The 19,568-nt window shown below is 43.5% G+C and overlaps 1 protein-coding gene across 2 annotated transcripts in view; it reads right to left on the bottom strand.

Annotated features, from left to right (window-relative positions):
• Positions 1-5,996: 5,996 nt before the first annotated feature.
• Positions 5,997-19,568, bottom strand: part of LOC126272591 (uncharacterized) — a 61,367-nt gene continuing 47,795 nt past the window's right edge. For both annotated transcript variants that reach the window (XM_049975519.1, XM_049975520.1), the window contains exons 6-7: positions 19,288-19,372; positions 5,997-6,969 (exon numbers count right to left, since the gene is read on the bottom strand). In XM_049975519.1, the coding sequence (XP_049831476.1) occupies positions 6,937-6,969; positions 19,288-19,372 (118 nt within the window). In that variant the 3' untranslated portion in view covers positions 5,997-6,936. The remainder of the gene's footprint in view (positions 6,970-19,287; positions 19,373-19,568) is intronic.

The raw sequence follows: 19,568 nt of genomic DNA, 5'->3' as shown, positions 1-19,568 counted from the left end.
GTAACTTATGGCCAATTTTTCTACATAAGTTGCCAAATATCTCAGTTTTTAGAAAAACATGTAAGAATGAGCTAGTTGTGTCATCCTGCAACATGATCGGAAAGACTTGAAAAGCAATTTTCCATGTGTTATTGTACTACCCATCATTTTACGTGAAAATAAATGAGTGCAAAATATTTGTAGCAATCGGAGACCAAAAGACAATATGAGTGATGAAAATGATGGAGTAGCACATAGTAGAATGGGCCTAAAATCCGCTACAGTCGGATGTCAAATGGCGTCATTATTATTTTGCCAATTTGAAAAGATTCACTGTGTAATGTTTTTTTTTCAAGTTGGCAGCTCTGTTAGCACACATGCTTTCCAATGCTACTGTGTTTTTCTTTGTATACATATGGTTTTCGAGAGTTGTTTGTGTTCAAACTTCTGTACGTTGTGTCATTCTGAGAAGTAGTAATGCCTCCAAAAAAGTGTTTTGGAATGGGAAAACTTAAGTTTTATGGTAATCAGTTTACTTCATTGGAAAGTAGAGACTTTGTAATTACATCTACAAACCAACTGGATGTTATGTCCACTCTGACAAGTGTCTCAAGACGGATGATAAAATATTTGAGTACCAGAATGACATTTCTATGAAATATGATCAAAACAGTGTAACAGAATGTTTTTCCATAATTACTGAATTTAGTGCTTTATGTTCGCTTCTAAAGAATGCTGCTGTATGTGCGCTTTGTGGAAAAGCTGATATTAAAATCGAAGATTTTGAGGGCAGAAAGATGTGGCTTGTAAGTTACAAGTGTTTTGTGATTTCTGTGGGGTAACTAAAACTGGTTATTCTTCTGGATTGTACAAAGGAAGAGTTTATAACACAAATATCAGACTTGCATATGGAATGAGGTGTATTGGGAAGGGTAGAAAGGCAACTCAAACATTTTGTACTATCATGAATCTGCCCCCACCTACATGGTTGAGAAGTACACACAGTTACTTCTTGAAAGTCTTTATCAAGTGAGTTCTGTGTCAATGAAAAAAGCAGTAGAAGAAACTGTGTTATGCATTGAAGGTGACACTGACATAGCTGCAGCCTGTGATGGGACATGGCAGGAGCGTGGTCACTTATCACTGAATGGTGTTGTCACTGCAACATCCCTAGAAAATGGAAAGGTGATTGACGTAGAATGTCTGACAAAGTACTGCCATGGTTGCAAAGGAAATAACCAGGATCATGTTTGTGTCCAGAATTTTTCTGGGTACAGTGGTAAAATGGAATCAGAGGGAGTTCTCAGAATATTTAAAAGGTCAGGAGAGAATTATGGTGTACGGTATGTGAAGTACTTGGGAGATGGAGACTCCAAAGGGTTTGCAAATGTGTTGGAAAATATGCCTTATGGAAGAACTGTAAAAATTGAAAATTTAGAGTTTGTTGGCCATGTCCAAAAGAGGATGGGCACACGTTTACATAAGTTAATAATGATACGAGGGGGGGAAAAGCTCAGTGATGGCAAAACTCAATTGGCGGTTGGGGTCGTCTTATTAAGGAAGAGGTGGACAAACTGCAGCTCTATTATGGTTTAGCCATAAGAAGGAATCGAGATAATATTGAGGCAATGAAGAAATCAGTATGGGCTATCTTTTTCCATAAAGCTTCTATGGATGACCATCCACAGCACACTCTATGCGACAGTGGTGTAGACACATGATGTGAATACAAATAAGCAATAGCAAATGGTGAGACGTATGCACACCATCACCCCCTGCCATTTGAGGTAATGGAAGCAATTAAGCCCATGCACAGGGACCTAAGTGACACTAAACTATTGTCAGGGTGCTTACATGGAAAGATACAAAATGTTAATGAATGTTTCAACCATGTGATATGGGAATGCCTGCCTAAAACTGTGTTTGTTGTTTTGTGATATTAGGTGTATTAGATGCAGTTATTTGCTTTAATGATGGGGCAGTTAGCAGATGTGATGTTTTAGAATTGTTGGGACTAACTCCTGGTTTCAATATGAGACGAGCACTGATGGCAATTGATTCATTGAGAGTGGCCAAAGGTGAAAAATGGGTTCTTGAGGTAACTTAAGAGGCCAGAACAGCAAATAGGAGCAAGAAAAGTAAGACAAGAAGATCGGGAACACACAAACCAAGAATATTATGTAACTGGAGGGTTTTAAGAACAACAGAGGTGAGTAGTAGATAAAATGTACCTTTAAACTGAATTTCCCAAGAATCAAATTTTCTGACATGTTTATTTTATGAAAAAAAAAAAACTATTTGAGCTAGAAGTCGTTAGACCCTCATAAACTTTATGAAAATTCTTACTTATATTCCAGCTGTTCATTGGCAAGTCACCTTAAGGCATGTCATCATCAGCGAGTTCACCCAACAAAACTACAGCGGATGATGATCTTTTGCACTACAATGCAAGACCACACACCAGTCATCACACCACTGAAGACATTGTGAAAACTTGATAAGTTTTGCAACATCCCCCATACAGTCCTCACATTTAGTTTCTGTGGCTATGCCACAACAAGCAATTTAATTTTGCTTTGCTCTTCTGACAGGCACGGCAACCACTGAGCATAGATGACATAGTAACCTTAGATGTCCTCAGAATAGACATGAAAATAAGAAAATATATATTTTATAAACATTACAATCAATTCCCTTTAATAAATACAAGCTGACCTAAGTAATTCTTTGAGGACTCCTCATTGACTCATCATTTGGCAGTGAGCTCCTATAATAAATATCACAGTTTGTGGTAATTCATGGAAAGACATTGAATAAACATGAGAAATCCAGTGTTCCCCAAGGAAGTGTCATAGACACTTTGCTGTTCCTGATATACATAAACAATGTAGGAGACAATATGAGCAGCCCTCTTAGATTGTTTGCAGATGATGTCATTTACTGTCTTGTAAAGTAATCATATGGTCAAAATCAATTGCAGAATGACTTGGACATGACATCTATACAGTATGAAAAGTGGCAATTGATTCTAAATAATGAATAGTGTGAGGTAATCAACATGAGTACTGAGAGGAATCCATTAATTTTCAGTTACATGATAAATCGCACAAATCCAAATGCTGTGAATTCAACTAAAAACTTAGGGATAACAATTACAAATAATGTAAATTGGAAAGATTGTATAGATAATGTTGTGGGCAGAGTGATCCAAGGACTGATTTATTGACAGAACACTTAGAAAATTCAACAGATCTACTAAAGAGAGAGCCTACACTTGAGAATGCTCTTTGTATTGCTGCACAGTATGGAATCCTATCAGAGAGGACTGGACATGGAAAAAGTTTGAAGAAGGGCAGTTTATTTAGTTTTACCACAAATTGTGGCAATTTAAATCCTGGCAATGGAAAAAAAATTCCACTGCCAGTATTTTGCGCAAAGGGAGGAGAGTTGGTGGTGTAAAGTTCCTTATTACCAGACTTTGTGCCAGCGTCATGGTTTAAATACCAAACCTCTCCACAGTCTCTCATGAAATGAGGGCTTGTGAAACTGTTGGTTGTAATCTGTCCATCGCATGGGATGCTATTCGCTACAAATAGTGTGTAATGGAAAATGTTGTACGTAAACAAACATGTTAAACTGCATGACCATTCAGGATAATAATAATAACTGCAGAATATGTTTCATTCTCATGATGCCCATTATTTCAGTTTTTAGTGGCAATTAAAAATTATGTTCATGACCAAGTGAAATACAAGTGCCACTAAACTTGCTGATTCACATGAATATGTTGAACAAATGTCTTACAAATTAACCAACAAAATGCAAAACAGGTATTCATAGGAGTTTACAGCTGCATGTGATTTTGGTCTGTTATCTGGTTGCAATTTTGTGCAGGTCACTACTTCAAGTAAATATAGTAATGTTTTAAATAAAATAGAAAGAAACTTCCACATGGGAAAAATGACTCTTTGCCTTTAAATATGTCTGTGTGTGTGTGTGTGTGTGTGTGTGTGTGTGTGTGTGTGTGTGTGTGTGTGTGTGTGTGTGTGCCTGTCTTTTTTCCCTAAGGGAAGTCTTTCCGCTCCTGGGATTGGAATGACTCCTTACCCTCTCCCTTAAAACCCACATCCTTTCGTCTTTCCCACTCCTTCCTGAAGAAGCAACCATCGGTTGCGAAAGCTAGTAATTCGGGGTGTGTGTGTGTGTGTGTGTGTGTGTGTGTGTGTGTGTGTGTGTGTGTGTGTGTGTGTGTGTGTGTTGTTCATTGTGCCTGTCTGCCGGCGCTTTCCCGCTTGGTAAGTCTTAATATAGTAATGTTTTGATTGTTTTAGGTGGAAGTAATTGTGACTTCGAGAAAGATGTAAACATCTGCTGCTACTGCCCAGGTTTTCAACTGTCCTATCAATTTAAATAAGTCCTCATACTGCTGTGACAGATTTTCAGTTAGCATAACCAAGAATTCATACTAGGTTCTCAACGTACCAGTTTCAATTGATGTCTTGCAAATACGCAAACGCAGGGTGTGTGAAGACAAACAACATATGCTAAACTTCCCATGTCTACTGATTTAGACAGTGGCACACCATACACAGTAAATGTGCACATGGTAAAACAGTGCACCAGTGTAGATATGTCCTAGGTCTGAATGTCAAATAACAGTAGAATTTCATTCATAGAAAACAAATTTACATTAGGTTACATGAGATATTTGGAGGAGGCTACTACAAAGCCAAAATTATTTGAATAGGAGGAAGTAAATAAGGCAGAGTGCAAAGGAAAAATAGACCAGAGCAGAAATGGTTAGGTCATGGTAGGACGACTAATATAGTGACAGGACTGCTGGATGGAAACAAAGTGCTGAAAACGTGGAGGAGGAGGAGGAGGAGGAGGAGGAGGAGGAGGAGGAAGCCGCAAAAAGGGAATACTCAAGAAAGAGGAATATAAATGTAAAGAGGAGGAATTTTATGGAGAAAAAGTAAAGGAGTATTCTATAAATGTCTAGTTCATTCAAGATGGAACACAAGCTCTTAACTCACCAAGGATGGGAAACAAACTTTACCATGTTATTTTCAAAGAACCAAACTGGCATTGGATTTCTAAATCTTAACCAGATGCCACCTCTTTCCTTAGGACATAAAGGAGCTGCAACTAAACTACTACTGGGACTATGATGAATTGACAATACATCTATCTGATACACTGAGTGCTTTAGGAAAATAGCAGGGTGTGGTGAAATTGACAGCAGTGTATGAAAGAAAACTTGTAAGATTTGAAGGAAGAGATTTTGTGTTTTAGGAAAGAAATAAAGAACAGATTTGAAATCAATGGTCGAGTTTATCCCAAAATACAACCTTCGGGGGAACAAAGCGGAAAGTGAAATAAACAGTGATATGTGTACGTCGAATAGTGACTAGCTAGCTAAAACAGGTTCACAATAAGACACAGAAAAAATATTTGAAGAGAAAAACATTAAGGTAGATCAGAGTGAATTTAATAGATAGATAAAAGGTTACACAGAAAATAAGAACTGGGGAGGAAGACAAATACACCAACAAAAAATGGGTATATTTCAGAGAAGCTTGTATGGTAGACTTACAGAAGAAACAAGTTCTATAGAAAAATTTATTCTGTTGAAAGCTTGTTAGAAGGAATGACAGCAATCCTCACGAGATTGTAAGCCATTCTCCGAGTTGTGTCTTCAAATGATGTTACCAGGTTCATAGCTTAAACAGTGAGATTGTAGCAAATCCTTACACAGTAACAAGTCACAATTTTTTTTTTTTTTTTTTTGTGGGGGGGGGGGGGGGGGGAAGGCAAAAAGGAAAGAAATAGAATTAATCCATACTAAACAGACTTCAAATGTCAAATTAATAACTCAACAGGAAACTAATGATTATTTTTGTGATTCTTTTTGTTTACAGGGTATAGCATGCTTAACATCTTGGTTTTTAAGTAATTATGAATGTTCATAAGCATCAACATACCAGAAGCTAATATTCTTGTGCAGTAAACAAAAGTTGAAGTAGCATAAATTTCTTTTATTAGAAAATATACATGACAATGATTTCAGAAAAATTACAATATATTCTGTACTTTCTTGTCCAGCTGACAAAACTTAATACCAATAGAATTACATGAGACAAAATAGACATATGAAGCTGCATGAGCTCCAATTTTCAACACAATTAAGTTTTCTATGAATGAAATGTGAAATCATATGCTCAGACGTTTTTGAAAGATAAATCTTCCGACATACAGTCTGCTATTTTTGGCAAAACATTCCACTTACAAAATAAGTAAAGTTTTATTATGTAATAAGCAGACAATTGAGTGACCAATTTTCAAACACTATTAACACACTAGAACAAAGGTGTTGCAGCTTTTTTCGTTTGGGTATCACATGACAATTAGCACATTTCAGGAAATTGCCTGCAAATAGTCAAGCTAAGCTGAGCTTTATGCAACCAGTAATCATTAACAAAGGTCTTGACAGATTATCTCAATCATAAAATGCAGTCCTTGTGGTACATTGTATTATTCCTATTTAAGTTACACATAATGTTGAAACACATTTTTGTCTGATATCTTTATTCCCCTCTTATGATCCTGTAACACTTGTAAGAGAGTGTAAACTCTCCATTTTTTAAATTATAATGTTATTTTTTAAGTCTATAATGTTATTTTTTAAGTCTATAATGTTATTTTTTAAGTCTTTCATGTTAAAATTTCCAACCCTTTCCATGGCACCTTACTGTGCCAATCTCGTAATCAATCGGATGATGAATTCCACATTACTGTTTCAACATTATCGGTATAAACCTCTGCTTAACAAAAGCTAATATGGGACACAAATTTTTGAACAGAAGTACATTATTCATGTTATAATAAATTTCTCATAAAAACTCATTTTCAGTTACAAACTACTTGGCAGCTGCCATACTTCATTACAACTTCCCATCACCAATATTTCTCGAGGTTTGGAACGAGAGCCTGAAACATATAACACCAATCACAAGGTGATGTTTACATTTATATATTTTGGCAGAAATTTATTTTGGAGCAACTAGCAACTGCAATGAACACTTGAGATCTGCTTGAACCATTTGAAATCATGAAATATGACAATGATTATCACAAAATTGAAACTTGTTTTTAAATATATGACAAGACAAATATCCTAATGATTTTCAAAAATATAACTGGCATAAAATCTTATTACTTACATGGTGATTTTTGACAGCAAACAACGGAGAGAGAGAGGGATAGGGAAGTAAGGGAGCGGAGCTGAGAGGGATGGGGAAGTAAGGGGGCAGAGCTGAGAGGGATGGGGAAGTAAGGGGGCAGAGCTGAGAGGGATGGGGAAGTAAGGGGGCAGAGCTGAGAGGGATGGGGAAGTAAGGGGGCAGAGCTGAGAGGGATGGGGAAGTAAGGGGGCAGAGCTGAGAGGGATGGGGAAGTAAGGGGGCAGAGCTGAGAGGGATGGGGAAGTAAGGGGGCAGAGCTGAGAGGGATGGGGAAGTAAGGGGGGGAGGTGAGAGGGATGGGGAAGTAAGGGTGCGGAGGGGAGAGGCAGGGGGAGGGGGAAGTAAGGGTGCGGAGGGGAGAGGCAGGGGGAGGGGGAAGTAAGGGTGCGGAGGGGAGAGGCAGGGGGAGGGGGAAGTAAGGGTGCGGAGGGGAGAGGCAGGGGGAGGGGGAAGTAAGGGTGCGGAGGGGAGAGGCAGGGGGAGGGGGAAGTAAGGGTGCGGAGGGGAGAGGCAGGGGGAGGGGGAAGTAAGGGTGCGGAGGGGAGAGGCAGGGGGAGGGGGAAGTAAGGGTGCGGAGGGGAGAGGCAGGGGGAGGGGGAAGTAAGGGTGCGGAGGGGAGAGGCAGGGGGAGGGGGAAGTAAGGGTGCGGAGGGGAGAGGCAGGGGGAGGGGGAAGTAAGGGTGCGGAGGGGAGAGGCAGGGGGAGGGGGAAGTAAGGGTGCGGAGGGGAGAGGCAGGGGGAGGGGGAAGTAAGGGTGCGGAGGGGAGAGGCAGGGGGAGGGGGAAGCAAGGGTGCGGAGGGGAGAGGCAGGGGGAGGGGGAAGCAAGGGTGCGGAGGGGAGAGGCAGGGGGAGGGGGAAGCAAGGGTGCGGAGGGGAGAGGCAGGGGGAGGGGGAAGCAAGGGTGCGGAGGGGAGAGGCAGGGGGAGGGGGAAGCAAGGGTGCGGAGGGGAGAGGCAGGGGGAGGGGGAAGCAAGGGTGCGGAGGGGAGAGGCAGGGGGAGGGGGAAGTAAGGGTGGGGAGGGGGAAGTAAGGGTGCGGAGGGGAGAGGCAGGGGGAGGGGGAAGCAAGGGTGCGGAGGGGAGAGGCAGGGGGAGGGGGAAGCAAGGGTGCGGAGGGGAGAGGCAGGGGGAGGGGGAAGCAAGGGTGCGGAGGGGAGAGGCAGGGGGAGGGGGAAGCAAGGGTGCGGAGGGGAGAGGCAGGGGGAGGGGGAAGCAAGGGTGCGGAGGGGATAGGCAGGGGGAGGGGGAAGCAAGGGTGCGGAGGGGAGAGGCAGGGGGAGGGGGAAGCAAGGGTGCGGAGGGGAGAGGCAGGGGGAGGGGGAAGTAAGGGGGGAGGGGAAGGGGGAAGTAAGGGGGGAGGGGAAGGGGGAAGTAAGGGGGAGGGGAAGGGGGAAGTAAGGGGGAGGGGGAAGTAAGGGGGCGGAGGGGAGAGGGAGGGGGAAGTAAGGGGCGGAGGGGAGAGGGAGGGGGAAGTAAGGGGGCTGAGGGGAGAGGGAGGGGGAAGTAAGGGGGCAGAGGGGAGAGGGAGGGGGAAGTAAGGGGGCAGAGGGGAGAGGGAGGGGGAAGTAAGGGGGCAGAGGGGAGAGGGAGGGGGAAGTAAGGGGGCGGAGGGGAGAGGGAGGGGGAAGTAAGGGTGCGGAGGGGAGAGGGAGGGTGAAGTAAAGGGGCGGAGGGGAGAGGGAGGGGGCAGTAAGGGGGCGGAGGGGAGAGGGAGGGGGAAGTAAGGGGGCGGAGGGGAGAGGGAGGGGGAAGTAAGGGGGCGGAGGGGAGAGGGAGGGAGAAGTAAGGGGCGGAGGGGAGAGGGAGGGAGAAGTAAGGGGCAGAGGGGAGAGGGAGGGAGAAGTAAGGGGGCGGAGGGGAGAGGGAGGGGGAAGTAAGGGGGCGGAGGGGAGAGGGAGGGGGAAGTAAGGGGGCGGAGGGATCTACACTCTGCAAACCATTGTGGGGTGTGTGGCAGAGGGTACATCCCATTATACAAGTTATTAGTATGTCTTGCTGTTCCATTCACGTATTGGGTGTGGGAAGAAAGGTGTGTGCAGGAATTATACTAATCTTATCTTCACGATCCCTATATGAGCAACACATATGGGGTTGTAGAGTAATCATTTCAAGTTGGTTCTTGAAAATTTATATGATGTGTGGTTACGTTTACTATGTGGGAACTATAACATGGTACATGGACTCCGTAATTCCAATAGGTAGCAGTCAGGAGACTTTAGGCCATGGTTATTTGCAAATGTTCGTCATCAACTGTACAGTGTATCATTAGCCGGTGTTGAACCAGCAATCCCAGTTGGTGCACATCGACAGCGCAGAAAGATACGTTTATAGCTTGTTTACTGTGTTTACTTCGTAGATTCTTACTTAAATTGCGTGTGAGTTTCATTCAGGAGGTGTAATTTCGAGTTGTAGTTGTACAGGTTAGTTCATACATTCTTTGCGTGTTTCCCTTGTGTTATCTACGCACGGACACGTGTTTCAGTAACTGTTGTTCAACATTGATTAGAATGGACAGGGACTGTGACTGCTGTGTTTGGATGAGGGCTGAGTTGGCATCCCTTTGCTCACCGCTGCAGGCAGCGCTGACTTCGGTCACACAGCTTGAGGCTGTTACCAATGGGCACCACTGCGGGGAGCCGGACTTGGGTATCACGGGGGTGTCAACCTCGTCCCGTCTGTCCCCAGATCGGTCTGCCACTGTGGTTGCCCCTGTTGCTGCCCGCAGTGGGGCTGAGCCCTCGCCTGTGGTTGATTGGGAGGTCGTTCCAAGACGTGGCAGGCAGCGAAAGACGTCCCCGGAGGCTGATCAGAAAGCCTCCCCAGTGCGTCTGACAAACAGGTTTCAGGTACTGTCTCTGGCTGAGCCAGATGCAGCTGCCTGCTCTGTTTCAGAGGATGATTATCAGCCTACAAGGTCCAGGCAATCACAGAAGGTGGGCTTATTGGTAGTTGGGAGCTCCAATGTTAGGTGTGTAATGGTGCCCCTTAGGGATAGGGCGGCTAAGGAGGGGAAGAAATCCAGTGTGCACTCCGTGTGCATTCTGGGTGGAGTCATTCCTGATGTTGAAAGGGTCCTTCACAATGCCATGAAGAGCACAGGGTGCAGCCAGCTGCAGGTGGTGGCACATGATGGCACTAATGACATGCGTCGCTTTGGATCTGAGGAAATTCTCTCTGGATTCCAGCGGCTATCTGATTTGGTGGAGGCTGCTGGTCTTGCTTACGAGATGAAGGCAGAGCTCACCATCTGCAGCATCGTTCACAGAACAGACTGTGGACCTTTGGTGCAGAGCCGGGTGGAGGGTCTGAATCAGAGGTCAGACAGTTTTGCGACCGTGTTGGCTGCAGATTCCTTGACTTGCACCATAGGGTGGTGGGGTTTCGGGTTCCGCTGAATAGGTCAGGAGTTCACTACACTCAGCTGGCGGCTGGGTAGCGGAGGCTGTGTGGCATGGACTGGGTAGTTTTTTTAGGTTAGAAGGCCTCAGGAAAGTACGGGGTGGGCTGCAATCTCAAAGGGTGCCTGGCAAATATAGTACGTGCTTGGATCAAGGAACAGTCGGAATTGTAGTTTTAAATTGTTGTAGTTGTGCTGGGAAAGACCCTGAGCTTCAAGCGCTAATAGAAAGCACAGAAGCTGAAATCGTTATAGGTACAGAAAGCTGGCTAAAGCCTGAAATAAGCTCTGCAGAAATTTTTACGAAGTCTCAGACGGTGTTCAGGAAAGATAGATTCGGCAGAATTAGTGGAGGAGTGTGTGTGTCTGTCAGTAGTTGTTCATCTTGTAGTGAAGTCGAAGTAGATACTCCGTGAAAATTGATATAGGTGGAGGTTATACTTAACAGCCAAACTCAGTTAATAATTGGCTCCTTCTACCGATCCCCAGACTCTGATGATATAGTTGCTGAACAGTTCAGAGAAAATTTGAGTCTCGTAACAAATAAATACCCCACTTATATGGTTACAGTTGGTAGGGACATCAACCTTCCCTCGATATGTTGGCAAAAATACTTGTTCAAAACTGGTGGTAGGCAGAAAACCTCTTCAGAGATTGTCCTAATCAGAGATTGTCCTAAATGCTTTCTCCGGAAATTATTTCGAGCAGTTAGTCCACGAACCCACGCGAATTGTAAATAGTTGCGAAAACACACTTGACCTCTTAGCCACAAACGATCCAGAGCTAATAGAGAGCATCATGACTGATACAGGGATTAGTGATCACAAGGTCGTTGTAGCTAGGCCCAATACCATTTCTTCCAAATCCACCAGATACCCGGAACTGACTATGCAAATGTAGACAAGATGTGGCTCAAATTCAAAGATATAGTAGTAACAGCAATTGAGAGATTCATACCTCATAAACTGGTAAGAGATGGAACTAATCCCCCATAGTACACAAAACAGGTCCGAACACTGTTGCAGAGGCAATGGAAAAAGGATGCGAAGTTCAGAAGAACGTGAAATCCCGAAGACTGGCTAAAATTTACAGACGCGCAAAATTTGGCACAGACTTCAATGCGAGATGCCTTTAACAGATTGCACAATGAAACATTGTCTCGAAATTTGGTAGAAAATCTGAAGAAATTCTGATTGTATGTAAAGTACACACGCAGCAAGGCGCAGTCAATACCTTCGCTGTGCAGTACTGATGGCACTGTTACCGACGACTGTGCCGCTAAAGCGGAGTTATTGAACACAGTTTTCCGAAATTTCTTCACCAGGGAAGGCGAATGGAATATTCCAGAATTTGAAACACAAATAGCTGCTAGCGTGAGTTTTTTTAGAAGTAGATACCTTAGCGGTTGCGAAGCAACTCAAATTGCCTGATACGGGCAAGTCTTCAGGTCCAGACTGTATACTGATTAGGTTCCTTTCAGATTACACTGATACTTAGGTTCCTTTCAGATTACGCTGATACAATAGCTCCCTACTTAGCAATCATATACAACCGCTCGCTCACCGATAGATCTGTACCTACATATTGGAAAATTGCGCAGATCGCACCAGTGTTTAAAAAGGGTAGTAGGAGTAATCCATCGAACTACAGACCTATATCATTGACGTTGGTTTGAAGTAGGGTTTTAGAGCATATACTGTATTCAAACATTATGAATCACCTCGAAGGAAACGATCTATTGATACGTAATCAGCATGGTTTCAGAAAACATCGTATTTGTGCAACGCAGCTAGCTCTTTATTCGCACAAAGTAATGGCAGCTATCGACAGGGGATCTCAAGTTGATTCCGTATTTCTAGATTTCCGGAAAGCTTTTGACACCGTTCCTCACAAGCGACTTCGGGCCTATCAGGTATCCTCTCAGTTGTGCAACCGGATTCGTGATTTCCTGTCAGGAAGGTCGCAGTTCGTAGTAATAGACGGCAAATCATCAAGTAAAACTGAAGTGATCTCAGGTTATCCCCAGGGAAGTGTCCTGGGTCCTCTGCTGTTCCTGATCTATATAAATGACCTGGGTGACAATCTGAGCAGTTCTCTTAGGTTGTTCGCAAATGATGCTGTAATTTACCGTCTAGTAAGGTCATCCGAAGACCAGTATCAGTTGCAAAGCGATTTAGAAAAGATTGCTGTACAGTGTGGCAGGTGGAATTTGACGCTAAATAACGAAAAGTGTGAGGTGATCAACATGAATTCCAAAAGAAATCCGTTGGAATTCGATTACTCGATAAATAGTACAATTCTCACGGCTGTCATTCAACTAAGTACCTGGGTGTTAAAATTACGAACAACTTCAGTTGGAAAGACCACATAGATAACATTGTGTGGAAGGCAAGCCAAAGGTTGCATTTCATTGGCAGGACACTTAGAAGATGCAACAAGTCCACTAAACAGACAGCTTACACTACACTTGTTCGTCCTCTGTTAGAATACTGCTGCGCGGTGTGGGATCCTTACCAGGTGGGATTGACGGAGGACATCGAAAGGGTGCAAAAAAGGGCAGCTCGTTTTGTATTATCACGTAATAGGGGAGAGTGTGCGGCAGATATGATATGCAAGTTGGGATGGAAGTCATTAAAGCAAAGACGTTTTTTGCCACAGCGAGATCTATTTACAAAATTTCAGTCACCAACTTTCTCTTCCGAATGCGAAAATATTTTGTTGAGCCCAATCCACATAGGTAGGAATGATCATAAAAATACCTACATAGGTAGGAATGACCATAAAAATAAAATAAGAGAAATCGGAGCTCGAACAGAAACGTTTAGGTGTTCGTTTTTCCAGCGCGCTGTTCGGGAGTGGAATGGAAGAGAGATAATATGATTGTGGTACGATGAACCCTCTGCCAAGCACTTAAATGTGGATTGAAGAGTAATCATGTAGATGTAGATGTAGATGTCTGCTTTGATGCTAGCTACACTGTAACTGTCTATCTTTTGCTATGTTATTTTCATTGTGATTTTTTCCCAAACATGAGTGACTGAGGTGCGGGTGCTGGCCCATCACACATGGTACTTTCTACTTCAGTTCAAAAAAAAGGAAGCTGTTTATCAGGAACTTGTGGAAGATCATAACAGATTTATGTTGTCTGCACTGGAATGTGACAGTACACGGATGCAGAGTTTGAACCCCCACATCCCACCTTTCCTCGCAGAAAACCAATCCACTCGCCCTGTTCACTGCATCCCCTCTCACCAGGTACCAAGCTATAATTCATGACCAGTACTCTTTCCATTGTTTACATTCCTACTACCACTCTGCAGTATCATATTGCTCCTAGAACAATTTACATTTCGTTACTCATGAACACTAACATGGAGCTCTTCTAAACACAAGAATTAGTCATTCTACATATATTACCCATGGATAAATACACTGCCCTTAAAAGGTCATAGGTTAGGAGAGGAACAGAATTATTCTATATTTGGCAAGAATGGTTACAATACAATGCAATACTCACAGTAGTTGTCAAGCTGTATTAATATAAGATATCTAATCACCTCCCTTATCCTCATTTCATTCACATCCTCCTCTCTGCAACTGCCTTCTTTTCTGTTCTTTCTCTCCTCACAGTCAACTCCTCCACATCACTGTATATCACACACAACTCCCCTGGCTGCCCCACAGTTAATTCATCAGTGCCACACTCCTACCTTATGTCTCTTTTCTAGGTGCAAAAACAGAGGTCATAAGAGCACACATCATAACTTTAGAACAATAATAAGAAAAAGAAAAGAGACTACATGTTAAGTCCAACTGATAGAAGGAAAGAGCTAAAAATAAGGGCTTCCTCTTGAAGAAAGATTCATGAAATATTCTATAGATACAGAGGTGATGTCCCAAACCAGAGATTAAATGTCCCTCACCATACTGCTGTGATGGATAAAAAGTAAAATGCGGTAGACACTCCATGCTTTGTTTGCTAGAACAGCCAATAATGTAGATGGCAAACATATAATAATCGGTTAGAAAAGGGCATTCAGTCAGGAAATGGCGAATTGTCAAAGGTTGATAATGAGCACAAAGTGATGAGAGACTGCCACTTAACAAATGGTGATGACTAAAAAGTCAGTACTCCATACACAACTTAGCTAAAATGATTGTGGCAAGAAGGCTGAAAGGAGGTCAGCCAGGCCACTGCAAGAGGTTTAATTCCCTGAAGCTTGTTCTCGTGAAGAGAAGTCCAGTGGCAATGCCAAGTGACACCTCCTGCTGACAGACAACAACACGGAGATCGTCTGAAGGTTTGAAAGAGCTAGCACCATAAGACTGATGTGACCAGGAACACAAATGAGCATCACAGTGGCTTACTCATCACCGAGCAAGTGGAAGCTTTCTTGGATCCATTGCACTAAGGGATGGACTGTGAACAACATACAGAGGTTCTGAAGGGCAGTGAGATATCGGAGTGCATGACACAATTAAAAAGACTGTCACTGGATGTACCGTGTGGCCTGATAGAGGGCGAATAGCTCTTCTGCAAATATTGAGCAGGGTTCTGGATGCTGACGCTGAAAATGGTTAGTGCCAAAGACAAATTCAGACCCGACATCATGGTCCATCTTACAGCTACCAGTGTACATGTAGGTGCTATTGCTAAGTTGTGTCCAAAGACTGAGAACTTACAGCAAAAGATAAAATCTGGAGTAGTTTCCTTGGGAATCAAATGTAGTCCAAGATGAACATGGCCTCCGGCACAAAGCCAAGATGGTGAAGGGTTCACACCCATTGGGAACGTGGCAGGTAGCGTGAAGTTGAGCTGCCAGAGCAGTAGCTGAAAGCGAACTCTGGGAGGAAACAGAAGAAGGGTGTACCCTATACTGGCAGTCAAGGGAGTCATTGAAAAAGAGAGCATAGGTCAGATTGCCAGGCATGGTAGACAAACAGCGTGTGTACCTGCTCAGTAGAACATCACGCTGGTATGGCAGTTTTAGTTCAGCAGCTTCTGCATAGAGAAACAAACAGACTAGTGTAAAAGGCACCAGTGAACAAACATATTCCACAAAGGTGGACTGTGTGAAGACGATTTAAGATGGACGGATGGGCAGATGAATAAACGAAACACTCATAGTCTAATTTCAAACAGACAAGGGATCAGTACAAATGGAGAAGGGTGGTCACATCTGCTCCCCAGGAAGTACCACTTAGGACACGTAGGATATTGAGGGACTGGGTAGAGAGTGTGGCCAGGTAAGACAAATGGAAGGACCAAGAAAGTTTTCTATCAAGCATGAGCCCCAGGAATTTTGTACTCCTAGTTAACTGAAGAGTAACAGGCCTGAGGCATAAAGATGGTTGAAGAAACCAATTGCACCACCAGGAATTCATAAAAATGGTTTTGTCAGTGGAAAACCAAGAGACACTGTCAATGCTCCATGAGTAAAGATAATCAAGACATACTGAAGACGCCACTCAAGGAGACAGGTCCATGAAGAACTGTAACAGATTGCAAAGTCGTCAATGGCGTCAATGGAGAGGAAGCTGGAGACGGCTGGCGGGAGACAGTCCATTGTAGGTTTAATGGCTATACGAAAGGTGATGATATCCTGGATATAGGTGTCCGACAAGACGAACAAGCATGTACCTTGAAAACTGAAGTCTTTTAAAAATTTCTGAAGGAAATGGGGCAGACGGCCTCAGAACACCCACGTGTATAGAGTAAGGAGGCTACCAGTCCTTCAGCAGATGTCAGAGGCTTTCTATAAACCAAAAACCACAACCAGTCCTGATTCTGGAATTCCAAGAGCAGCCATTAATTCTCCCTTGTTGGATCTAATGCCACAATCATTCCACTGAACAAGATTTATAATGGGGAAGGGGGAGGAGGGAACAAATATAGTGTAGTCACCTCGGTGGCTGCTGAGTGCCAGACTTCGAAGACACACTGCTACAGAGTGCAGAGGCTGGAGGATCCTGTTCCGTGAAATCTACAGAGGCATCAGCATTTTCCTTGGGTCAGCCTGTGGATTACAGGGCAGAAAAGGATAGGTAGTGCGCACTGGGGAAATGGAGGTCGGCCGGGTGGGGGTACCATACAGCGACACCATTGAAGAGGATCTCTGAGTCGTGGAAGGAGAAGACCGTTTGCCTTTATTTGACTTCTTAGGGTCTTTACGGTTGGCAGACGAAGACTCAGATGACTGTTAGCTGGATGGACATAAGATGTCTTTGTGGGAGTAGTCGTTTTGTCTTTACCAGCCTGCCGTTTGGGTAGTAGGTGATTTCACTGCCGGAAGCAAAGAATTGGTGGTATGTTACACAACTGTAGAAGAAGAAGGGGATGCTACCGTGACACTGGGTGATTTTACAACTGCAATGCAGAATTGGAGGTTGCGGGTCTGTGTGGTAATGTCCTTCATGGAGCGATGCATAGCAAGAAAGGTACTGTAAGTGCCTCATGGTAAAAAGCAGGGCTTTCAACAAGCCAACAACCTGCAAGTGACAGGGTAAGGTAGTACTACCTTCACCCACATCCTGGATGGTCCACTCATGATGGAGATACACAGCACATTCATGGGATATTCACAGATGAGGCAGCATGGTTGCCATTACAACTGACTACAGCGGGGAGTAGGAGGCAGGCAATAACCCTCGTGAGCATCCCTATCACAAGTAACACATTTGGCCGTGGTTTGACAGGACATGCGAGTGTGGTTGTTAACATTGATACTAGTAGAAATGCATCAGGTTTGGAATGTACAGTCAGACCCTGATTATTTCAAGCCTACCTTGATCTCTGATGGATGCACTACTTGATCAAATGTGATTACAAGGGGGCGAGTAGGCACTAACGTTGTATCAACATTTTTCATTACCCAATGGATCACAATGAAGCCCTGATCAGATAGGAGAGTTTGGATTTCTCCCTCTGCCATACCATCAAGCACCGAGTGTAAATAACATCATGCAAAGAATTCAGCTTTAAGCGGCCCTTGACACATACAGGATAGCTGTGGAGGAGCAAAGCTGTGAGATTGAAAATCACAATTGGTCTCCAGAAGCAAAGTCGCATTACATAAGTGAGAACAGGATTCACAGGGCCTGCAATTGCTCCCACACCTTTCTGAATAGTAATCAGATTAACTGTAGCAAAGGACTGACCTCCTCCAGTATGTGTGACCACGAGGAACTGTGGAGCAGCTGGGAGGGTGTTTGAAACTCTAGACTCATTCTATTTACATTTAGTAGATATCGACTGAGACTGCGATTGGCTCATTGTGCAAAAAAAAAAGAAAGAAAGAAAAATCCATGATTGCCAGCATCTCAAATGGTGCACATCTTCCAACTAGGTGCCGCCATAACCCCCCCCCCCCCCCACGCACCCCCTCTCCCCTACCCCACCCTTCCCCTCCAGAGGGGGCTCACTCGCCTTAGGTGATTGTTCACATCAAAGGTCATGCCTCGCGAACTCCTGACAGAGGGATCAATTGGCAGCTGGGGAAGTAACAGCTTACACAATCACCCCTCCGTGGGGCTGGCTTGAGCCAGGGGTACATGCAAACACTATCTGCCGATGTGGGGTTGGGAATTACACATTATCCAATCACCTATTACCCATCAAATGCATTGGCCAGCCTTCAGGAACACACAGAGAAGAACAAAAAAATTAAGTGAAACCTCAAAGGCTAACGCAGAGGAAGGGGAGGAGATGGAGAAAGAAAGAAAAACAGGTGACGGACTGTTCTGATGCTGGGCTATCTAAGCTACAACACGCATTCCGAAAATATAGCAGAAAGGTGTACAGTGGAAAGGGAAGAGATGCTCCACAGGCTGGGGTCCTGTGGTAGCCAAGAATGAACTCACCATAGACTGGTGAGGCTTCTATATGGGGTGGGGGTGGGGGGGTGGGGGGGTACGAGCTACCTTATGTGGGCACTACATCTTCCTCCTGAACTGTCAGTAAAATTCTCATCCAACCCTCCCTCCCTCCCATTGCCTGTTTCCTTTCTCCCCTTGCCCACTCCACCCAAAAGAACCTTTCACCCCAATCCAGCCGCTGTGCCACCATTATGTAGTAGTTTGGGACAATGAAGCCATGCAGAGTAGTAGTTCTAAAAAAAATACAATAATGGAGAGCACTCAGATGGAAAAAGAAAATGTATGTAATGGAATAAACAATTGCATCAATAAATAATATTGGCAATCACTTCACTAGTTTTATGTTCTGCTTCGCCCAGGGCCACTTTACAGAAGTATAGCTCAACTGATGTAGTTGATCACTTGATTTCAATGTTAAATTTAATGAGGAGTTCCCCATATAAGAATTCAGTCACACACTTGCTGAAGAGAAGAATTCAATGTAGTCTTGTCTGTTAACCCATTTCACTATTCAACTGCAGCAATTTTAATTAACTACAGGAATTCACAACACACTTAGGTGAGAATTCAATTTCATTCATCAGAATGTAGCAACACCAGTTTCACTATAATGCAATTAATGTACTCTAATATTTTCTAAACAACATATTTCATACTTTTTTAGTACTGTATGTAAATTTGCCTGGCAGAATATTAGTTTTGAGTAACACAAACAGAAATGCAAAGATTAAAGTACACCTTGTATTTTGTCCATTTTTTTTATCTCGTCTCCATCTTATACCAGATACTTACACTTGGGTTTGTATTTGGGCTGTGTCGTTCAACTGGCTGTCCATTTTTATCAATAATAAATTTGGTGAAATTCCATTTAATGAAACTGCAACATTAAAAAAGCAACATTCCTTTTAAGCAAGTTGGAAAAAAATTGGCATACTTTTGCAAGACAATACAACTTGAAATTCTAACATAAAACACAATCTCATTCTCACATGAGAGCAAGAAAAGGAAAAGAAAGTTATCCTACTGGTAAGAAATTGCCACTTATTACAAGCAATGAATAGTACCTAGCTATA

Source organism: Schistocerca gregaria, chromosome 5 (genome assembly GCF_023897955.1).
Source record: "Schistocerca gregaria isolate iqSchGreg1 chromosome 5, iqSchGreg1.2, whole genome shotgun sequence".
NCBI lineage: Eukaryota > Metazoa > Arthropoda > Insecta > Orthoptera > Acrididae > Schistocerca > Schistocerca gregaria.
This window is presented reverse-complemented; position numbering and strand designations above follow the sequence as displayed.